We start from the raw sequence: 22,586 nt of genomic DNA, 5'->3' as shown, positions 1-22,586 counted from the left end.
AAACTGCATGATATTGTCAATGTAATTCCCCATAACATAATATGGGTCTCTTCTCTTTTAAATCATCTTGAACCTGTCTTGAAAAAGGGTGATTCAGAAATTCATATTAGATTGTCATTCTAAGCTACGGAATTATTGGTAGAAGGGTGAAAGGAGTTAATAGGAAAAGTATTTCCTTAATCTGCCATGTGATGGCAGCAAAGAGCAAATATTCAAAGAGTATTAAAGAAATTTGAGTTTAGAAAGGAAAGATGGGAGAGTGGTATAGGAAAGTCTAGCAACAGGAGCTTCATATGAAAGGCTTTTTTTTTCCATGGTCACAGATGTTGTGTGTGTAACACACAACATCTGTCCCATAAAAAAAAGTCAAACTGCCGCACCCGCCCTCCCCTAGACAACCCCCAGAAGAAAAATAGAGGCAGGAGGGATACTCACTACCTCCTGCCTCTGTGAACCCTCCCCCAACCCCCCTGCCGAACCAACTGACTCCCTCCCCTTGCAGGACCCTGCTTCTCTGCTCCCCTTACTTTAGAAAGAATCGGCAGAAGGGATGCCTACTCTCTCCTGCCCCCCTGAATCACCCCCATACCTGAACAGAAAGATGACAGCCAGAGAGATGCCCAGTCCCTCCTGCTTGCAGGCCCACCACTCCAAAATGGCAGACCTTCCCCTTCCCAGTGCACCCTGGATGCACAGGGAGGGGCCTAAGGCTCTGATTGGCTCAGAAGCCTAAGGACCCTCTGCCAGATGCCTAAGGCCCCTCCTGCCTCTCTTTATTTTTCTTCCAAGGGTCGTTTAGGGGGAGGACATCATGGGGAGGCGGCGGCTCAACTCGCTTGGGGGGGGGGGGGTGGCGGCTTGATTCGCTTTTATTTTTAATGAGGCAGATATTGTGGATGTGTAACACACACAAAACATCTGTGCCATAAAAAAAAAAAAAAAGGAAAAGCTCCAATAGCTGAGTGGCCAGAGGCTGCTATGGGGCTTTCCCTGATGCTCAGCTATTCGGGCTTCCCCATATCAGCTCTGCGCATGTATGAGAGCCGGTTTCTAAGCAAGAGATCAGATGGGATTATGACTGCCCTCCACAAAAACTCATTTGCATGGGCAGCTATTTGAACATCGATTGCTGTTTAGAAGTCAGCCAAAAAATCAGCCCACAGCGACCCGCACGGTCTTAGAAACCTTGTTTTGTGCATCTAGCCCCCAGTCTGTTAGATCCATCTTGGAAAAGGAAAAACTCCAGGAAGCCAACGCTTACTCTTGTCTTTCTCACATTAATATTACTCCCAATTCTGCAAGAAATATTAGCCCAGGAAAATTTACATAAAACTACTCGACTAAAGGTACAGACTCAAAAATAATCACAGCAAATATTTTTTCATGGAAAGGGTGCTGAATGCATGGAATGGCCTTCCGGTGGAGACGAAAACTGTGTTTGAATTCAAGAAAGCTTGTGATAAGTACATTGGATCTCTAAGGGTGAGGAAGGGGTAGAAGATGGCATAGGTTATACAAAAAAAAAAAGAAGATGGCTTAGGTAGGCGGTCTAGATAGGCCATAAGGTCTTTATTTGCCTTAATTGTTCTATGTTTTTAAGATCAGCTACATGTGCAAATAGTAATTTATGCAAAATACTGTTTTCCAGTAGAGATCCATACCATGCAGAGATTTCAAGGGGGCATGCTTGGAGTATAGATAGGTTGTATTTTGAGCATGGCCAGAGTATAAATGTATGTTTTTCTTTTTACAGGGGGCACGTACATGTATCTAAAAATGTTTCAATCTCAGCTTTTCACCTGTCCAAAGACATACACAAATTGAAACTTAAGATAGATACAAGGGCCAAATGAACCCCTTTCTCTCACACTCCTGAATCCCAAAAACCATGTGTCTTCCCAAACTCCCACTGAACCAATCAAGACCCTCTGTGAATGCCCCTGACCGCTCCAAACCAGTCAAGATTTTCCCCAATCTCACTTGAAGTTAAGACCACCATGAACCCACGAAGCCCCCCAAAACAGTCAATCCTCCCCTTTAACCCTTCATGGCAAGACTGCCTCTCCTTCCCACCATCCATTGTACCTTATTTGACAGCTTGACTCCTAGCAGTAGTACTTCAAGACTATCACTAGGGTTCTTAGGTGTCATTATGACAGAGCAGGAGTGACTGCTCTTTTCTAGGCCACCACAGAGTGCCTCTGGAAAGTGCTGGTGATAGAATCAGGTATTTGGGGGTTCAGGGGGAGCTCTTGACTATTTTGGGGGTGACTTGACTGGCTTGAGGGGATTTGGAAGGATGTTTAACTGATGTGCAAGGGTGAGGTATCTTGCCTATTGAAGAGGGGACCAAGGGATTGGGGAGTGGGGTCTTTGGATGTTAGGGGGGATCATGTGTGAATATTGTTGCAACATACATTTGGGAGAAGCAGGATGTTCGTCTGTCTATGTGAATCTTTCTAAAAGTGATGCTTCTGCTGGATGGAACAGCAAATGGAAATATATGTTTGTATATCCTGCCAGGTACAGCATTTTTAAAGACTCCATGTTTTGTTTTGGGTTGTTGTTTTTTTTTTAATTATTTATATTTTCAAACCTAAATCGATCAAGCATTAACATCTTGTACAGAAAGTCAAACTGGGATAATATAAATTCACATCCATATCCAAAATATGGGTTATAGATAATAAATAAATTAAATACATTTCTCAATCCATCTCAAGTCCTCAGTATTGGAAGATCCAAGAGTGAATCAGAGTGATTACAAAAACTAAAGAAATAATTAAATACAAAGGCTATAGTCTGCAGTAGGTTTAAAGAATTTCTTGGTTATAAAATCCAGATTTATCCATGTTTTGCAGAGTTTTGTAAAACACAGGGGAAATTCTGTACATCCCAACCTAGTCATCTCAATTGCTTTCTTCACACCCTATCTAAAATGAGCCTTATTAGTCTTATCTTACAGTTGAGAGTTTGCTACAAAGGGTTGTATTCTCATTTTGAACCAACATCATGCAAAAACATCAACAAATGTCTGTGAAGTATCACGCCTGTCCACTGGAAAAAAAAAAATAGATCTTCCACTTATTGAACTTTCAATGCTAAACCAAGCACTTAGTAATGAAAACAAAATATATTTCCCAATGAATCGCTTCAACAATAATTACTGTTGTGCAACTTGACACGTGTTTATTTAAAAGATGAAATGATCGTGTACATTTACCTTGGTTTGAATCATGCCATAGCGTTGCTGTCTCATTTGCCACACAATATCCTTGATATTAAACTGTGAAAAGATAACCTTGTTATTTGTGCACGAGGAAAAGATTTTAAGCGATGAGAGATTATGCCATAGAAATTGTTACAGTCTGAGTCAGGGCTTGTGTTACTCGTACATGAAATGTGTGTTAAACAACTTGCACATTTTCAATTAGTCATTAGTAAGTGGTATAAAAGCTTTAAATAAACAATGAGACAATTGACACTCTATTTAGGAAAAGTCAGCCATTCTATGTACATGCATAATATCTGACTTTTAACCACATGGAGAACCTCTGACTAGAATGCAGTAAGGGCTAGATTCACTAAGCCCACCTTATCTTGCCGGTCCATGTCCGATCCGTGTCTGGGCTCCCTATTCACAAAGTGTCCTTATGCTAATTAGGTCAATTGGAGGCACAACTCCAATTAACCACGTGGATCGCAGAAGAGCCATCCTGATGCATGCACAGACCATCTTCTTTGCCTGTAGATGGTCTGCGTATGCGTCTGAGACCCCTCTGAACTGCAATTTTTTTTTTTTAACTTTTACTTTTTTGTAGCCCAGCGAGCCCGTGGTTTTAACCCGCTTTAAACCCGCAGGTTAAAACCATGGGCTCGCAGTGCAGGGAACGGCAGGAGAGATTTGGGGCGGCAGGCAGGAGAGATCCGGGGACGAGAAGGGTGGTGATTCGGTAGAGAACAGGGCGGTGAATTGGGAGAGAGCATGCAGGAGAGATTGGGGACAGAGCAGGCAGGAGAGACTGGAGGGGGCAGAGCAGGCAGGATAGATTCGGGGCAGCAGAGAGCAGGGCGTGCAGAGAGCAGGGCTTCAATGGAGCTGGAGAGTCAGCCCAGTCAGCCCAGTCGGTTTCAAAAATTTCTTTGGTGAATCGCGTTTCCATCTGCTTTGCATGCATTTCCCCTCATTTGCATGCACGGATTGGAAGCGGATCGCAGGAGAGGTTAGTGAATCGGGCCGGAGGGAAATCTGGTCGCAAAGGGGTCGCAAACTGATTGGTACACGATCGGCTTGCTTAGCGAATCTAGCACTTTTTTGCACTTACAATGCTTTAACAGCAACAACTGATGTGTTGCAAGTACAAAGGCTGTGCGACAACAGTCGGTGTGTGCCCAGCATAATCTCTGCCGTTATAGCACAGAAATGTTCTTTAAAGTGCATTACAATTATTCTCAATTAACGAGGAAGCACTTTCATCTCTCATGCACACCTATGAACTATATAAGTGATGGCATATGGTAAGTACCATGCACAGACTGCAGTGTCCAGTCCACACTCATTCTTCTCATCACCCCGTCAACTCCTGCGCCTTAACACAGTATGTAGGTAATCCTGCAGTAAACCAGCGTAATAAAAGTTACCATGCTCGTGCACTAATAGTTAATGTGCACAAATTTGCTCTTTTCTGCTGCACGCCCCAGCTGTTGGAATATCCCTTTTCAAAACTGCTAGCCGATGATATCTTGGATCAAGAATGTAATAGAGGTGGTCAAGATGAGAAGCATTTAGGAAAATTAAGCTTTTATTGATTGTATTAAATAAAAATCCTCAGCTGCACTTCCCTTATTTTGGCAGCTTGAATCATAGTGATGATACTGCAAGACCACCACTGGGGGTCAGAGGTACTATTTGAACTCAGGCACTTGTCAGAGCAAAAGCAACTGGAGATTGTTACTGCTCCCAGCTAGACACCAGTGAAAACCTTGGTAAGAATAGGGGTTTCAGGGAGTGAAGGAGGCATCTAGTTACAGTGGCAGAGAGTGTTGGGGGATGGTTGATATTGTTAAGGATATCAGAAGGTGACAGGGTTGTGAGGAAGTTCTTTGTAAGATGTCCTGGTCTATAACACTGCGTGCATCTTTCGAGAATGCCCCTAACCCGCCCATACCCCTGTCATGGCCATACCCCCTTCTGGTGCACGGACAGATGCGCATGCAACCCTTAATTGGTACCAATTAACATCAATAATTGATTGTTAGTATCCAATTATTGGTGTAAATTGGATCATTAATCAATTAGGATGTGCATGCTTCCTGGGATTGTGCCCAAATTTGGGTGTGGATATTTGGACACCCTTTATAGAATCCAGGGTTAACCTCAGAAGAAGGCAACGGTAAGCCACTTCTGTATCATGCCAAGAAAACCATTTACAGGCAAATCTGTATATATATATTTATATATATATATATATATATATATATAATCTAATCTAATCCTTAGGTTTGTATACTGCATCATCTCCACGTTCGTAGAGCTCAACGCAGTTTACAGTAGGAGAAATAGGAAGGAACTACAACAGAGGGTTAGAGGTAGAAGTGTGAAGAAAATTTAGAGGACTTGGGATGCCAAGATATAAGAGTTTCCTTGATTCCTAAATTGAAGGGAGACTTACATTTTTTGAGAAAAGCCAGGTTTTCAGATGTTTGCGGAAAACTTGGAGAGAGCTCAAGTTCCGAAGAGGGGAGGTAAGGTTGTTCCAGAGCTCAGTGATTTTGAAGTGGAGGGAGGTCCCTAGCTTTCCTGTGTGGGAAATGCCTTTTAGCGAGGGGAAGGATAGTTTTAATTTGTGGGAGGATCTGGTGGTATTAGGCAGTGGCGTACCTAGGGGGGGGCGGGGGGGGCGGGCCGCCCCGGGTACCAGCCCTAAGGGGGTGTTCCCGGCCTTGCCGTTCAGTCCCCCGCCACCCCCGAAGGACCGCTCGCCCCCCTGGCCTCCCCGCACCACCTATGAACAGCCGCAGCAGGATCGCGAAGTCAGCGTCAGCATCCCTGCGCTGCTTCCTACGACGCGATCCCGCCCCTCCTCTGACGTCAGAGGAGGGGCGGGACCGTGGCGCAGGAAGCAGCAGGGATCGCTGACGCTGACTTCGCGATCCTGCTGCGGCTGTTCATAGGTGGTGCGGGGAGGCCAGGGGGGCGAGCGGTCCTTCGGGGGTGGCGGGGGACTGAACGGCAAGGCCGGGAACACCCCCTTAGGGCTGGTACCCGACGCTGACTTCGCGATCCTGCTGCGGCTGTTCATAGGTGGTGCGGGGAGGCCAGGGGGGCGAGCGGTCCTTCGGGGTGGGTCGGGGCATCAGGCCTTCAGGGTGGGGCGGGCGGGCAGGCAAGCAGGCTTTCAAGGGGGAGGGGGTGACAGGCAGGCAGGCAGGCCTTCAAGGGGGGACAGGCCTTCGGGGGGGGGGTGCAGACATTCAAGGGGTGCAGGCCTTCAAGGGGGGCAGGCAGGCCTTCAGGGGGGTGCAGACCTTCGGGGGGGGGTGTAGGCCTTTGGGGGGGTGCAGACCTTCAAGGGGGTGCAGGCCTTCAAGGGGGGAAAGGCAGGCAGGCCTTCAAGGGGGGGGTGCAGGCCTTCAAGGGGGGGTGCAGGCCTTCAAGGGGGGTGCAGGCCTTCAAGGGGGGAAAGGCAGGCAGGCCTTCAAGGGGGGGGGACAGGCCTACAAGGGGGGGACAGGCCTACAAGGGGGGGGGACAGGCCTACAAGGGGGGGGACAGGCCTTCAAGGGGGGGTGCAGGCCTTCAAGGGGGGGTGCAGGCCTTCAAGGGGGGGGCAGGCCTTCAAGGGGGGAGACAGGCCTTCAAGGGGGGGAAAGGCAGGCAGGCAGGCCTTAAAGGGGGGACAGGCCTACAAGGGGGTGGGACAGGCCTTCAAGGGGGGGACAGGCCTTCGGGGGGGTGCAGACCTTCAAGGGAGTGCAGGCCTTCGGGGGGGGGGGGGCAGTCCTTCAGGGGGGGGGTTTAGGCCTTCAGGGGGGGGGCAGACCTTCGGGTGGGAGGTAAAGTCCTTCGGGGGGTGCAGGTCTTCAGGGGTGGGGTGTAGCCCTTCGGAGGGGGGACAGACCTTCGGGGGAGGGGGGTCCTGGTGTAAAAGTACACAGAGGGAGAGAGGGAAGGGGGGGTTCAAAGATACATGCATATGCCAGACTTTGGGGGTTAGAAATAATGGGTCTAAAAACAGAGGAGTGGGAGAGAGATGGTGCATAATGGGATTTAGGGAGGGAAGGAACAGAAAGGGAGAGAACTTGGAAACAGGGGATGGTGTGGAGGGGGGATAGAGATACTGGATAGGAGGATAGTTGGGAACAGAAAGGGAGAGATGGTGGATCCTGGGGTGGTGGGGAGTTGAGAAAAGGTGAATCTGTGGATGGAGACAAAAAAAAGGAAAGATGCCAGATCTCCGGGAGAGGGAAGGGAAACGGAAGGGGAGAACAGAGATGGCAGACGGATGGTTAGCACGGAGAAAGGAGACCCTGGCAAGCAAGACAACAAGAGCCTGGGACCAACAAGATTTGAATATTGATCAGAGAACAAAAGGTAGAAAAAATAATTTTATTTTCTGTTTTGTGATTACAATATGTTAGATTTGAAAAGTGTACATGAGACAGCTTGAAATGGGAACTTTTCTATTTTTGTGAATGGCAAGGCTGAGTTCAGTTAAAATATATGCTTTATAAGAAAATATAATAATGTGTTTTATAAAGTTTATAAGCATTGCTGGCATACTCGGTGAGGTGTTCCTAGTGTTGGTGGTGGTGGTAGCATGTCAGTGTGTTGAGAGGAAGAGGTAGTCTGGGAAATTCTGCTGAGCAAACTCTGGGCCCATTTCCACCCCCAGTTAGTCCACTCCACTCAACTGGTTCACACACTGAGTGGGTCTTTGGGTGTTATTTCTGGGTAGTTGTTTTAGAATCTCTTCCAGTGGTTTGTCAGTATCTCCTTCTGGTCCAAGGAAGGAAACTTTGTCAACCTTAGCATTGACCTTCAGAATATGTTTGTAACAGCGCTGCTTGTGTGGCATTAGGCTATGTAGTGATCGAAAGAAAAAAACAGACCTTTGCACATTTTTGCACTATATGGTGGGTGTATGAGGAGATTCATTTCCTGCACAGTTAAGTCCATTTTTTCTACTGAATAATAGTATAGGTACAATGAAAGTAAATAGCAAAAATGTTTGAGTAGATAATTAAGGAAATCTTTTTCATATTGCTTGCTTATGGACTGGGAAAAAAGACTGTTCAAGCAAATGTCTCCAGAACTGCTTTAATGGAAAAATGTGATTTTTTTTTTTTAAGTACTTTGTGAAATTTATTGTTGTTGTGAAATTTATTGTTATACTTTGTTTAAACTTAAAAAGCGGTGTCATTAACAGTGAATCTAATCGAAAAATCGATTCAACAGGGTGAATCGGATCGAATGAAATATTTTTCTCTGAATCGGGCAGCACTATTGGCTACCATGAGAATGGGCTACTGGGCATGATGGACCATTGGTGTGACCCAGTTAGGCTATTCTTATGTTATGTTCTCATCTGTAGGGGCCTTTGTTTTCACTTCTTATTTTAATGTATTTTTTTCCTGGGAACTTATCAGTGTTTTTTTATAATGGGAACAAAAATGGAAGAGAATTAATGTGTGTGGAATGGGGGGGGGTAACTAATTTCTTCAGCTAAATAATTCAATCCACTTCAAACAGACATAGGAGAACTCACGCACCATTCACACACCCTCCAACCAAAAACGTCAAAAGAAAAAAACTGTTCGACAACCTCCTAGCCATTCGAGCTGCAACACTTGACCCCCAACTCTACAACCTATTGACCTCGACCACAAACTACAAAACCTTAAAAAAAGAAATAAAAACCCTTCTATTAAAAAAACACATAAAACCAAACTAACATAATCAGAACTGTCCCAAGCATCACCTGCAACTACTCCATATGTACTTCTGATGTCATGACAATTCAGACATAATTTATGTTATGTTATGTTTGGAATAATGGTTACATAAATGAGGTTCAATAAAAGAAAATTTTCTGTGGGAGCATTTGTTGGAACTTCTGTTATCCTGATTTCTTCTATCTGTGGGCTTTCTTTAGCTAACCTACTTATCTGGGGCTTTCCACTTCTGCAGCTGCCCTTTTCACGGTCCACTTTGCGCTTGCACTCTCTGGGGAGGGGGGGTTGGGTCTGGGCTTGGTGGGGTAGGTGTGTCTGGTAGTTTTGTCTGGGTGGTGGCTGGGTGTTTCTTGGGTGCTTGTTGTGCGGATTGGTGTGTCTGGTGAGCGGTCTGGGTGTTGTTGCTTGTGGGGGTTTTTTTCATTATAAAATATGGCTGAGGGTCTAGTCCGGCTTATTATTCTTGTGGGTTCTGGGGTGGGATTTGTTTGCTTGCCCCAAGTTTTGGCCTTTTGTTGTGTATTGCTATGCCTCTCATTGGCAATTTTCTCTTGGGAGAGGCTTGTTCATGCTTGTTGTTGCTGTTACTCTCATTCTGTGTTCTTTTTGATAATGTATAAGTTTCTGTACAGACCATGGTTGCTTGTCTGGACCTTTTGCCATTCTCAATAAAAATACTTTGGAAAAAAAAAAAAAAAAAAAAAGAAAATTTTCACTGCCTGTTTCTATTCTGACCATTTATTCCATTTCATGGTTATTGCAAAAAAAAAAAAAAAAAAATTTTACATGAGGGGGGGGGGGGGGGTGTCAAAAAATGATGGGCCCCGGGTGCCACATACCCTAGGTACGCCACTGGATGGTGGACTCTGGGATGGTGGGGAAGGAGGGAGAGATGCCGGATGAAAGGGTATTTAAGAAAAGGTGGATCTGTGGAGGGAGATGAAAAAAAGGAAAGATACCAGACTTCCTGGGAAGGGAAGGGAAATGGAAAGGGAGGACAGAGTTGGCAGATGGATGGTTAGCATGCAGAAAGAAGGAGACCCTGGCAAGCAGGTTATCAGAAGAAAACCAGAGCCTTGGACCAACAAGATTTGAAATATAACCAGACAACAAAAGGTAGAAAAATTAATTTTATTTTCTGTTTTGTGATTATAACATGTCAGATTTGAAATGTGTATCCTGCCAGAGCTGGTGTTGGACTGCAAACGTGAGCTAGGATTTAACAGAAAGAGGAAAAGTCCTTTTTGTTTCTTTATTTTATTTACACCACAGCGCCAGTGTGGTTAGGAGAAGCCAAAGGGGGTGAAAAAGCTATAAAACCCACCAGGAGTTTTGAAAAAAATCACCCAACTAGGCAGGAAAATCGAATTGAAAAACCAATTCAATAGGGCTGAATCGAATCAAAATTTTTTTTTCCTGTATCTGGCAGCATTAGTTTGCGCTACTGTCTTAGACTTTAGGACCTGGGATTGGGGAGAGATGGCATCCTCAGTACTTTATAATGCAAGTGAAACGAGGATTTGGTCAGACTTTTGAAGGGTCTGCAGAAAAAAAATATTGTATAGGCCGGGGACATGAGACAGCAGGAAATGGGAACTTTTCTTCCTTCTATTTTTGTGAATGGAAAGGCTGAGGATGTCAGAGAGGTCAGTTAAAATATGTGTTTTATAAGAAAATATAATAATGTGTTTTATAAAGTTTATAGCATAGCTGGCCTACCCAGTGAGGTGTTCCTAGTGGTGATGGTGGCAGCGTGTCAATGTGTTGAGAGGAAGAGGTGGTCTGGGAAATTCTGCTGAGCAAACTCCGGGCCCATTTCCACCCCCCAGTTAGTCCACTCCACTCAACTGATTCACACACTGAGTGGGTCTTTGGGTGTTGTTTTGGGATCTCTTCCAGTGGTTTATCTCCTTCTGGTCCAAGGAAGGAAACTTTGTTATCCTTAGCATTGACCTACAGAATATGTTTGTAACAGCGCTGCTTGTGTGGCATTAGGCTATGTAGTGATTGAAAGAAAAAAACAGACCTTTGCACATTTTTGCACTATATGGTGGGTGTATGAGGAGATTCACATTTCCTGCACAGCTAAGTCCATGTGAAGTTACCTTGTGCTGTATTTGACATCTAGCAAGGTCTCTGTTTGAAAGGAAAGATCTAAACTTAAAAATGAAGTGGCCAGAAGTTATGGTAAAAGCAGATAGTGTAGCTGGTTTTAAGAAAGATTTGGACAAATTCCTGGAGGAAAAGTCCATAATCTGTTATTAAGACATGGGGGAAGTGTCTGCTTGCCCTGGATCGGTAGCATGGAATGTTGCTACTCTTTGGGTTTTGACCAGGTATTAGTGTCCTGGATTGGCTACCATGAGAATGGGCTACTGGGCATGATGGACCATTGGTCTGACCCAGTTAGGCTATTCTTATGTTATGTTCTCATCTGTAGGGGCCTTTGTTTTCACTTCTTATTTTAATGTATTTTTTTTCTGGGAACTTATCAGTGTTTTTTATAATGGGAACAAAAATGGAAGAGAATTAATGTGTGTGGAATGGGGGGGTAACTAATTTCTTCAGCTAAATAATTCAATCCACTTCAAACAGACATAGGAGAACTTGTGCACCATTCACACACCCTCCAACCAAAAACGTCAAAAGAAAAAAACTGTTCGACAACCTCCTAGCCATTCGAGCTGCAACACTCGACCCCCAACTCTACAACCAATTGATATCAACCACAGACTGCAAAACCTTCAAAAAGAAATAAAAACCCTTCTATTCAAAAAACACATAAAACCGAACTAACACAATCAGAACTGTCCCAAGCATCACCTGCAACTACTCCATATGTACTTCTAATGTCATGACAATTTAGACATAATTTATGTTATGTTATGTTTGGAATAATGGTTACATATATGAGGTTCAATAAAAGAAAATTTTCACTGCCTGTTTCTATTCTGACCATTTATTCCATTTCATGGTTATTGCAAAAAAAAAATAAATAAATAAATTTTTACATGGGGGAGGGGGGGTGTCAAAAAATGATGGGCCCCGGGTGCCACATACCCTAGGTACGCCACTGGTATTAGGTATTATATATATATATATATATATATATAAAACAGTTATTTTTTTGTTCAGAACAGGTCATATACAAATATGGATGAAAAACATTAAAGCAGGAAGTCACCAATATATATTTACATAGTAAGTCTGTTTGGTTTTTTAAACTTACTTTACATTTTGTTTCTATGCAGCTCAAGAGAACATCTAGGCATAACAGAACACCTGTCCTTCCAACCCCAGCACTGCAGTGAGCAATTATGGGGCCTGACTGATTAACTTTTCTCATGTAGCGAACAAATTTAACAAGCTGTTTTGATGCTTTAGGCGTGCCATGGTCAGGCCACACTGTGAATTGCAGGTGCTTTAAAATGTGCATGTCTCCTGTCTGCAAAAGAAACAGAAGGCACAGGTTTTTTCCACAATGCTTCATTCATTTCTGTCATCATTAAATTCATCACACGACTCGATTAATTTGTCCTGTGTGAGTGGAAGTGATAATCCATGAGCCAGCAGTGCTCTCTAAGAAATACATAATGCAGCCCAATGTACGACGACAGCCAAAAAAGAAAACAGGATGCTAGGAATTATTAGCAAAGAGATGATAAATAAGACCAAGAATATTATAATCCCTCTATATCGCTCCATGGTGTGACCTCACCTTGAATATTGCGTACAATTCTGGTTGTCAAATCTCAAAAAAAATATAGCATAATTAGAAAAGGTTCAGTGACCCAAATGATAAAATAGATGGAACTTCTCTCATATGAACAGTGGTTAGTAAGGGGGGGGAGAGGGAGGTCTGCCCTGGGAGCCATCTTGGTGAGGGTGCAGGCATATGTTCAAAGCTCCCCGCTCCTTCCCCGCTCCCCCACTGACACATGTGCGCACCATTTCCCTTCCTCTGTAACATTCCTGCCATGAGCAGAAACCCATAAACCTGCAGTCGCGCCAGCGTCGGCTCTTCCTCTGATGTCACTTCCTAGACCTGCACCTAGGAAGTGACGTGAGAGGAAGAGCCGATGCTGGCGCAACAGCAGGTTAGGGGTTGCTGCTTGCGCCAGGAATGTTACAAAGGTACAGGGGAAGGTAGGTGGCGCACACGCGCAGCAGGAAGGGGTGGAGAAGGATCGTGTTGAGGCGGAGGGGGCGGAGAAGAGGAAGGGGGGAGGGGTACCATCTCGCTATGCCATTGCATATGCGCCTCTCATTCTCACTATGTCATTGCATATGAGGAAAGGTTAAGAGGTTAAGGCCCTTCAGTTTAGAAAAGAGATGGCTGAGGAAAGATATAATTGAGATCTACAAAATCCTGAGTGGTGTAGAAAGGGTAAAAGTGAATCAATTTTTTACTCTTTCAAAAATTACAAAGACTAGGGAACACTCAATGAAGTTACATGGAAATAACTTTAAAACAAATAGGAGGAACTATTTTCTAAAGACTATTTAAGCTCTGGAACTCGCTGGAGGATGTAGCAACAGGGGTTGTGTAGCTGGATTTAAAAAGGTTTGGACAGGTTCCTGGAAAAGTCCATAGTCTGCTATTGGATAGACATGGGGGAAGCCACTGCTTGCCACGGGATCAGGAACATGGAATATTGCTACTATTTGGGGTTTTGTCCGGTACTTGTAACCTGGATTGACCATTCTTATGTTCTTATGAATCAGAAATCCTGCTGTTATAGGTCTACATACTACCACTCCTGCAACCCCTAGCAAGTTATAAAACCTCTTCATATCTAACTTCCCATTTTCCACCTCTTTCCTTTTCTGTGACAGAATAAAAGAATCTCCACTGGTTTTTTTGAGGGGGTGCTGAAAAGTTCTCAACCCAACCAACCAACTTTCTAAACTCAGAGCATTATTTTGCCACTGTAGCCGAAAAGAGTGTTACACTTCCCCCTCTATAATCGCAAATTCCGTATCTATGGATTCGCATATTCACGGTTTTAAATTAAAAAATTAATTTTCATTTTTCACGCTATTTTAAGCTCTGTAAGCCCCCCCCCCCCCTTAAGCCTTACTTGGTGGTCTATCGGGTTTTCGGGGCAGAAGCGATCTTCCTACGTTCCTGCCCCATGCAGATCGCTCACAGGAAATGGCTCGAGAAACTACGGGAGCTCAAGGCAGCCATTTCCTCTGAGTGATCTGCACTGGGCAGGAGCATGGGAAGATCGCTTCTGCCTGAAAACTCGCTAGATCACCGGGCTTAAGGGGGGGTCTTTCAAGACTTAAAATAGCCAGGGGAAGCGGGAGTTAGGAGCAGAACCAGCCCAAATATTATTCGCGGTGTTTTAATATTCGCGGGCCAGCTCTGCCCCTAACCCCCATGAATATGGAGGGAGAAGCGTATTTTGTTAAGTGCCAATTTGCAGAAACAAAATTCTATGTTTTGACATCGTTTCAGATCATTGATTGAACCCTATCCACGTCGTTCTCTTCTTGGATGGGCTGAGAACTGTTCGGCCTCCCCTCGTATTATGCTGAATTAATAATCTAGTATCACTGAAAGTCAATGAAACCACCTTTATTTCAATAGGGCAATAACCAGCTCCACAGCATTGATTTGCATAAAAAGACATAGAGGCATTTTTTTTTTTAAAGCTTAGTGTGTACTAATGGACATTAGCATGTGCTAATGCTGCATGTTCTATTTTATACTTATGGGACTCATGGCACTTAACACATGACAAGCCTTAGTACAGGGCTGCCTAAGTCCGGTCCTCGAGATCTACTGGCAGGCCAGGTTTTCAAGATATCCACAATGAATATGCATGAGAAAGATTTGCCTGCACTGCCTTCTTGTATGCAAATCTCTCTCATGCATGTTCATTGTGGATATCCAGAAAACCTGGCCTGCCAGTAGATCTCGAGGACTGGACTTGGGCAGCCCTGCCTTAGTACAACGGCCCCATGTTTTGTAAAGTTTCCTACCTCTTTTCTGGTAATTCTGATGACTCTGATCACAAAATATTCCAGTAATTGGTAGCTGTCAAGGACCAGCTGAAATTTGCTCAGGTTGACTGGGTCATACATCCTCTCGGGCCAGTATCGATGGCACTTCACTTTCCCGTGCTCTTTCTCTTTAGTTATCATCGCTATAACATCTGACTGGCTTTCCCATACCATTTGCCAAAAGCAATCAGTAGTGCCAGGCAAGGGTCCTTGGGTAGAAATGTAGCAATATTCCTCTGTTCCAACTGGTATCCTAATATAACTTGCATTAATGTACGCCTGGTCGTCTCCAACAGGAACTCGTGTTTCATCATCTGCATCATAATGAGAGGATGTCTGTTTACTGTAATGATATGGCATGAGGACTCTATCTGTCACTCAGTGAGTAGTGACTTGGCAGGACCAGATGTAATTAAAAACCCTCCAGTCTTATTTGACAGTGAGCATGTGGAAAATACACAAAGCCAGCATATCATTCATTCTTAAGAGAGCTTGTAAAGAGCATGTTACTTCAGTAAACCATCTATTATGTGAAAGTCAAGCCATCGCACAAAACCATATTTGAATAATTGTTAGTTGCAATTTCTTTCATGAATGAACAGGATGTATTCCAGAAGGACAGTTTTGATTCTTTCCATGTGTTTTGCAATCCTGCTAATTTTCAGTAAAGGGGCGTCCCCTTTGAAATGGTATCAGCATGCATAGCATGGAAGCAAGGCATGCATGTAAACTGTGCATAGAGATTCGAAAATGAAATCTCTCTGCATATTTGTCATTTCCCTGCCCTCACGTAGCCCCTGCTTTTCATCGCATCTTGATATTTTATCTGCCCTTAACAGAAATCCCCAAGACAGGGTACATAAACACACCCATAAAATCCAAATTTCTTTAATAAAAAAAAAAAATAAAAAAAATGCCAAAACAAAACAACCCAAAATATTTATAGCGCCTACACTCAACACAGGATAAAAGAAATCTTTCATAGTTTCTCCCCCTTTTCTCCCCACAGCCAGAAATAATTATATATTGAAGGATCCTAGAGTTAGATCCTATCCCTGAACCATACTCAGACGGAAGCATAACAGCAGAAGGAAACTATTTGGTCAAAAATACACTTTAAGAATGATTCTTCTCCCACAATAGGTACAAGTTGTTCTTTCTTTTATATATATATATATTTATTGAAAAATTATTAGATACCAGATTATATAAAATGTGCATCGCAATTAACAGAGTAATAACCATCACTGCACTATCACTAATGTAAAATCTCTCAACCAAAAAAAATCATATATTTATATTACGCATAAAACATATTTTTAAAAAACTATTTTGTTATATAGGAAATTATAAAATCAAATGGGCTCTTTTCCTGAGCAGCAGTAAGCACTACCATAGGCGCACTCCATTAGGCCTGGTTTGCATTGACCTAATTTACTGGTGCCTACATCATAAGCCTAGCTCAACCATGCCTATTCTCTGTCTCTAACCATGCCTACTTTTTCAGATAGGTGTCTGTAAGAGTCCTTAGGCATGGGAAGGTGCCTCCACTTGGGAGTCGCTAGGCTTCCTAAGAGTTCACCGCAAATTAATTACTTTTATATTGAAGGCTAACCCCTAGTGGTTGTACCACAAGACTATTGCTAGGGATCAGCTATGCCATTTTGAATCTGGTGCCAGATAGAGCAGGAATGGAGAGGGATTGCTCCTGCTCATTGCCACTGGACCACCAGGCTTTACCTCTGGGTAAATCCTGAAGATGAATGGAAGGCCCATGGGGAGAGGGGGGCAAATTCTGGAGGGGTGAGGAGAGGGTTAGATTGGGGACAGGTGGAAGGAGCTACAGTATGTGGGAAGACCTTTGAGGTAGGGTTCAGGGGTAAAGATGAGGGGAATTGAAAATTGAAATGAGGGAACTGATGAGGGTGGGGAAATGGAACGGTGGATCTAAGTGCTAAGCCCGCCCAAATCCCACCCAAAACATGCCTCTTACATACCTCCTTAAGATTTAGATGCACTGGAGACCAGAAAGATACCTAAAAGGTCAATTTTGAAAATGCCTACTTGGACGTTTTGGCTAGTAAGATGTCCAAATACTGGTTTATGCCATCTTTTGGACATCTATCTTTTTTGAAAGTGAGCCCCATAGATACCAAGTAGGACATGCCTACAGAAGGATGAATTGGTATGAGATTTTCTGGATGTGTCTGTTCTTGCATTGGAAATGTCTTGATAGGATTTTTAAATTGTTTTCCATATTCTTGTGTGAGTTCCCCTGTCAGTATCCTGTAGTTTGAACCATTCAAAAATTGTCTGTGCTCTTCTTATGTGTACTGTCTTATGTCCATAATCACTATAGAGTCTCCTTTGTCTGCAGGCTTGATTATAATTTTGTTATTTTGTAGTTTGTTTTTTTCTGGGTGTATTTTTTTGTGTTTTTTTTTAATGGGAGCTCTTTCTAGCAGTGAGAGGTTATGCAAAATTTTCTTTTGTTTACTTTAAAGTTGTGATTTCAATTTTCATCCTCTGTCTGAGATAAGGATGGGCACCCAGAAATGTTATATTTTCATGCTGGTTTTTTTTTTGAGGGGTGGAATGTTGGAAATGGAATGTCATTACGAGAGTGTATTTTGGCCCTGATTCTATAAAAGCCACCTAGTTAAGCTCCCTAGCCGATCTAGGCACCTAACTAACACAACTGTAGCATGGTTTTTAGCACCAGCCGTGGCAGTAACAGCTCTGACACTCATAGGAATTTTATGGGTGTTGGAGCGGTTACCATGCTATGGTTTTATAAAAGGGCGGGGGAGGGGTGTAAATCTTTTTTAATTGGCTTAATCAGTACTGCTAATTGAAAATGCCATTAAAAAAAACAATTAAAAAATTAAGACCCTTATTATAAAGCCACAGTAGTGATACTGCTGCACTAAAACCTATTCAATTCCTTTGGGCTTCAGTACATTTACCATGGCAGCATCGCTACCATGGCTTTCTAAAAGGGGTCCTTAAGGTTTAGGTACCTACCAGCAAGTAGATATGCTCGAGGCAGATTCAGGAAGGAGTCTGGGCAGGATTGACCTAGGCGCTGGTAGGCACCTACCCTAGGCACAGTCATTTAGGCCATGAAAACCCTGGCCTAAATGGCAGTGCGCTTAAGGATTCAGGGCCTGATTCTGTATAGGACACCTGATCCCAGCATCCACCTAAGTGGCTTTTGAGAATCACACACGGGCGTACTCTACAGAATTGCATCTGTCCTAACGGACAGATGCCTAATCCTGCCTAACCACCCCGATTCTCTACCCAGCATCCCTATCACAGACATCATTTAGAAAATCACGTTGCCGCTCAGCTGATTGTGGCAAGGGAATCTCCCTGCAATGATCAGCTGAGCGGCAGCAGCAGGGAACCCCCAGACTCCACTGCAAGTCGTCCGGCAGGAAGGATGCCCACTCCTTCCCGTCGCCACTCCCGAATCCCCACACACACTGTCTGTAGCAGTTGGAATACTCAATCCTCCTGCTATCACCACCCCCAAACACGACCCCCCAACCTCCCTCAAACCCACCCATACTCCCCCATACTTTTATCTGCAAGGCCACCCAGAGGGATGCTTACTCCCTCTTCAGAATGGTGGGCCTTCCCCGTGCATCCTGTTTGGCCCAGGCGCCTAAGGCCCCTCCCATAGGAGGGGCTTTATGCACCTGGGTCAACCGAAGTCTTAGGCCTCCTTCATAGTGGATGTACTGGTACTGGGCTAAGACTCCAATTGGTCAGATCACAAAGGCCACTCCTATGGTGCCTTACTGCACCCACGACAGATACCTACAGTGTAGGTAGCCTGCCTCAGGGTTGTTTTTTTTTAGAAAACGTGCATCTCAATTGGCTGGTTTTTCAGTGGTAGGATGCCTACCACTACCTACAATTGGGACACCGTTTATAAATTTGATCCTCATTTAATGAATATTACCTTCATTTTCCTAATTTGCTTTGTTTGCAAGTAATAATAAATAAGATTAAATTTTAAAAAAACCATGCACTTAGTATCGGGAAAGAGTGCTCACTCTGTGCAGATAGTATGCATTCTATGAAAAGTACACACTATGAAGGCAATTCTGTAAACTAGCACTTAGATATATGCATCAAAGGTGTAATTAATTCACAGTTAAAATATTATTACAAAATGGTAGAATATTCTTTCTTCATTTTCCTTAAAAATATTTTGCGAGATTTGATACTGTTAGATATGTTTTCTTTGACCCTAAACATCTACAGGCGTTTCTTGATTCTCTATTCCTGATTCAGGTGGATGAAACTGATTAGAACAAAGAAGCTCATAGTCAGAATGCAGTTAGAGTGCTCTCAGCTCCATTGTTCTAGTTTATTGATTCAGTTTTCCTAGTACAGTGGTACCTCGGTTTACGAGTGCACCGGTTTGCGAGTGTTTTGCAAGACGAGCAAAACATTAGCAAAATCGGTGCCTCGGAAACTGAGCATGGCTCGATTTACGAGCACACACCCCCTCCCCCCCCCCCCGCAATCCGGCACCCCCCCTGTGATCCGGCACTCCCCTGCCTCGAACCGGCACCCCCCCGCCACGATCCGACCCCCCCCCCCCGACACGATTGGGCACCCCCCAACACGATTGGGCACCCCCCCCGCCACGATCCGACATCCCCCCCGACACAATTAGGCACCCCCCTCCTGCCGCTTCTTACCCTCATCTGGACACTCTTGAAGCTCGGCCTCCTCGTCTGCTGGGCCTTGAGCATCTGAGCATGCTCAAGGCCTGCGAGTTCACGTTCTGAAGCGAGTTTCCATTATTTTCTATGGAGAAACTCGCTTTGATAAACGAGCATTTTGGATTATGAACATGCTCCTGGAACGGATTATACTCGTAATCCAAGGTACTACTGTATATTATTAGACTCATAATCAAAAAACATAGACATCCAAAAAAGCATCCTAAATCGGCACTTGGACATCCTAATTGCCAGGACATCCAAATGACAAAAAGTGAAACAGTAATTCTGCATGTCTAGCAAGGTACGTCCAGTGTGGAGGTGTGTTATAGGCGGGCTTTGAGCGGTCTCAAGGGAGGGTTAGACATGGATGTCTTGTAGCGCTAATCAAACATTTTGCAAGACATCCTGGATGGAACTTATACGTTTGGAACTAGACCTGTTTTAGAAGGGTCTATGTGCCACAAAAGTACCCAAACTGACCTGGTGACCACTGCACGCATCAAGGTAAGACACCCACACCCCCCCCCCTGTGCTCACTGACCCCCTTCCACCATACAAAAATGAGAACAAAAAGGTGCATACCTGAATATAAAACAGCAGCATCTGGTATGGGAAAGCCTAGCAGAACTGCACACAGGTGTCTTAAGTAGCTTGGTGGGTGGGCTAATGAATCAAAGAGGAGGACCCATATTCCAATCTAACCAGTACATTTATGGAAGAATGTGTAAGCCTGCCCAAACCCTACTATATTGCCATATAAGTGTTACCTGCAGTCATAAGTGCCATTGGGGTGGTACACAAGAGGATATAGTTTTTAGTTTTTTTTTTGGGGGGGGGCTCACCCTATTTTATAAGGGAGTTATGGTGAGATATACAGTTGACACTTTAAGTGAAGTTCATAGCGGTGCCCTCTAAGGTATCCCATTGCTCTGGTGGGATGTCTGTATGCCAATTCATTACTATGCTGGCGCCAGACATCCAAATGGTCACGATTAGGATGTTTTAACCTGGATGTTTTTCTAATTGAAAATGGGGTATAAAAGTTAGACGTACTGATGGCCTAGACGTCCTGGTGGCCACGATGTCTAAGTAGCTGATTTTCAAAAATATATATATTTGGACGCCCAGCAGTTTGCCATTCGAAAATGGCCATTTTTCTATCTCCAACTTTGGATGTTCATCTGGAAATGTCCAAGTTGGACTTAGACATTTTATTCAAAAATGCCCCTCTACTCCTCTTTGATTTTTCTTGTTCTTTCCCTTTTCCTTTTGGGTACTACGAGATTTAGTTTTCTTTTTGATGTGTTTGTTTGTTTTTTCTTGGTGCTTATTACTTTTGCATCCTGTTTTCTGAATTGTGATTTTGAAATTTCAATAAATATAAAATTCATTTAAAAATTCACAATTAGGCACCTATGTGTACTAGGCACTATTCTATAAGTTAGCACCTACGTACCATACCATCTAACTGCAAGGGGGGTATATAGGTCACTGGCGCATGGAAAGGCCATTTCCATGTCTCCCAGTTAAATGCATAGTTTATAGACTATTCTAATTGCACATCAACTTATGGCATAACCGGGCATGCTGAAACATGTGCATGCCATTGCCAACTTCTGCTTGAATTCTATAATGGAATCTTGGCATCAATTTGCTGTTAAGGAATTGACATTAAGCACACGGTATTGGGGTGCCTAGAAGGAGGTACCAATTTAGACAATTACTGCTCTTTGCACATATCCCTGGATTCTCTATATCATGACAAAAGCTGTGCATGCAAATCTGTGTATATTGCCAATTTGTACATGCAACTTAATTAGTTAAAAAGCCAAACCACACCAATAACTGCCAATTAAGAAGCAATTATAGGCACTAAGCATATTCTGTAGAGTGGTACACATAAATTCTCAAAAGGGGGTGGGGCCAGGTTAGGAGCATGGGCTGCATCACATTTGCTGCACCAGGACTCACAACCATGGCTTTGTAAAAGGGGCCCATAGTTGGGTATAGTACATATTCTTTTAGCTAAAATTTATGCCAGTCTTTTGAAGGTGTCTCTTATGAAAATGTACTTTCAGGCAGAGGTTCCTGAAATTTTTTGAGTACTATATAGTTCAATTTTATCTACTGTATTTTACTGGAAGGGCAAAATTAAAGTCCTTTAGACAGTACAGAGATCTCATGTTGTGCTAATTAGTAATTAGGTTTATTATCCCCTTTTGATTTACACTTCCAACTGTGTGGTCAGCGGGAATTTGCCTGCAGGGAACTTCTGACTCTTATGTTCTTTTGGTGTGTATAAATTTTCATTTACATATTCCTCAGAAGGACTGAAAGTGTGCCATTTAAATGATTTAGCTCTGCGCCTTTAGTTATTGTGCTGGTGATCTAGGATGAGATATTGCTGTCTCTGTGACTGTTGAGGAGAGAACCCTGTTCTCTTTGGTTCTTTCATATACAAGAGAGTGCTAAAAAGTTCTCAGAAGAGAATGACGTGAATATGGTTCAATCAATGATCTGAAACAATGACAAAACATAGAATTTCATTTCTGCAAACTGGCACTTAATGACATAAGATAACATACTTTTCAGCTACAGTGGCAAAATAACGCTCAGAATTTAGGAAGTTGGTTGGTTGGCACCCTCTCATATGTAATAAAAGTGAGCCAAGTATAGAACAATCAAGCCATTGTGACATCACTGATGAGGCTGGCTCTTATTGGTTGAATGAGGTATTATGAAATCACAGTATCAGCTCTGGTTACCAGAGAATGAAACTCTTTACACTACGAGGGGGTACTGAAAAGTTCTCAGCGCAACCAAGAAGAGAATGATGTGAGTTTGGTTCAATGAATGATCTGAAACAGAGTCAAA

General features: G+C 43.5%; 1 protein-coding gene across 11 annotated transcripts in view; it reads right to left on the bottom strand.

Moving 5' to 3' along the window:
* FRMPD2 (FERM and PDZ domain containing 2) overlaps positions 1–22,586 on the bottom strand; it is a 204,348-nt gene that overhangs the window by 5,830 nt on the left and 175,932 nt on the right. For all 11 annotated transcript variants that reach the window (XM_033942808.1, XM_033942809.1, XM_033942810.1 and 8 more), the window contains 3 exons: positions 14,947–15,281; positions 12,185–12,400; positions 3,224–3,286 (listed from right to left, as the gene is read on the bottom strand). In XM_033942808.1, coding sequence (XP_033798699.1) covers positions 3,224–3,286; positions 12,185–12,400; positions 14,947–15,281 — 614 coding nt within the window. The remainder of the gene's footprint in view (positions 1–3,223; positions 3,287–12,184; positions 12,401–14,946; positions 15,282–22,586) is intronic.

The sequence above is a fragment of the Geotrypetes seraphini genome, chromosome 4 (assembly GCF_902459505.1).
Source record: "Geotrypetes seraphini chromosome 4, aGeoSer1.1, whole genome shotgun sequence".
Lineage (NCBI taxonomy): Eukaryota > Metazoa > Chordata > Amphibia > Gymnophiona > Dermophiidae > Geotrypetes > Geotrypetes seraphini.
This window is presented reverse-complemented; position numbering and strand designations above follow the sequence as displayed.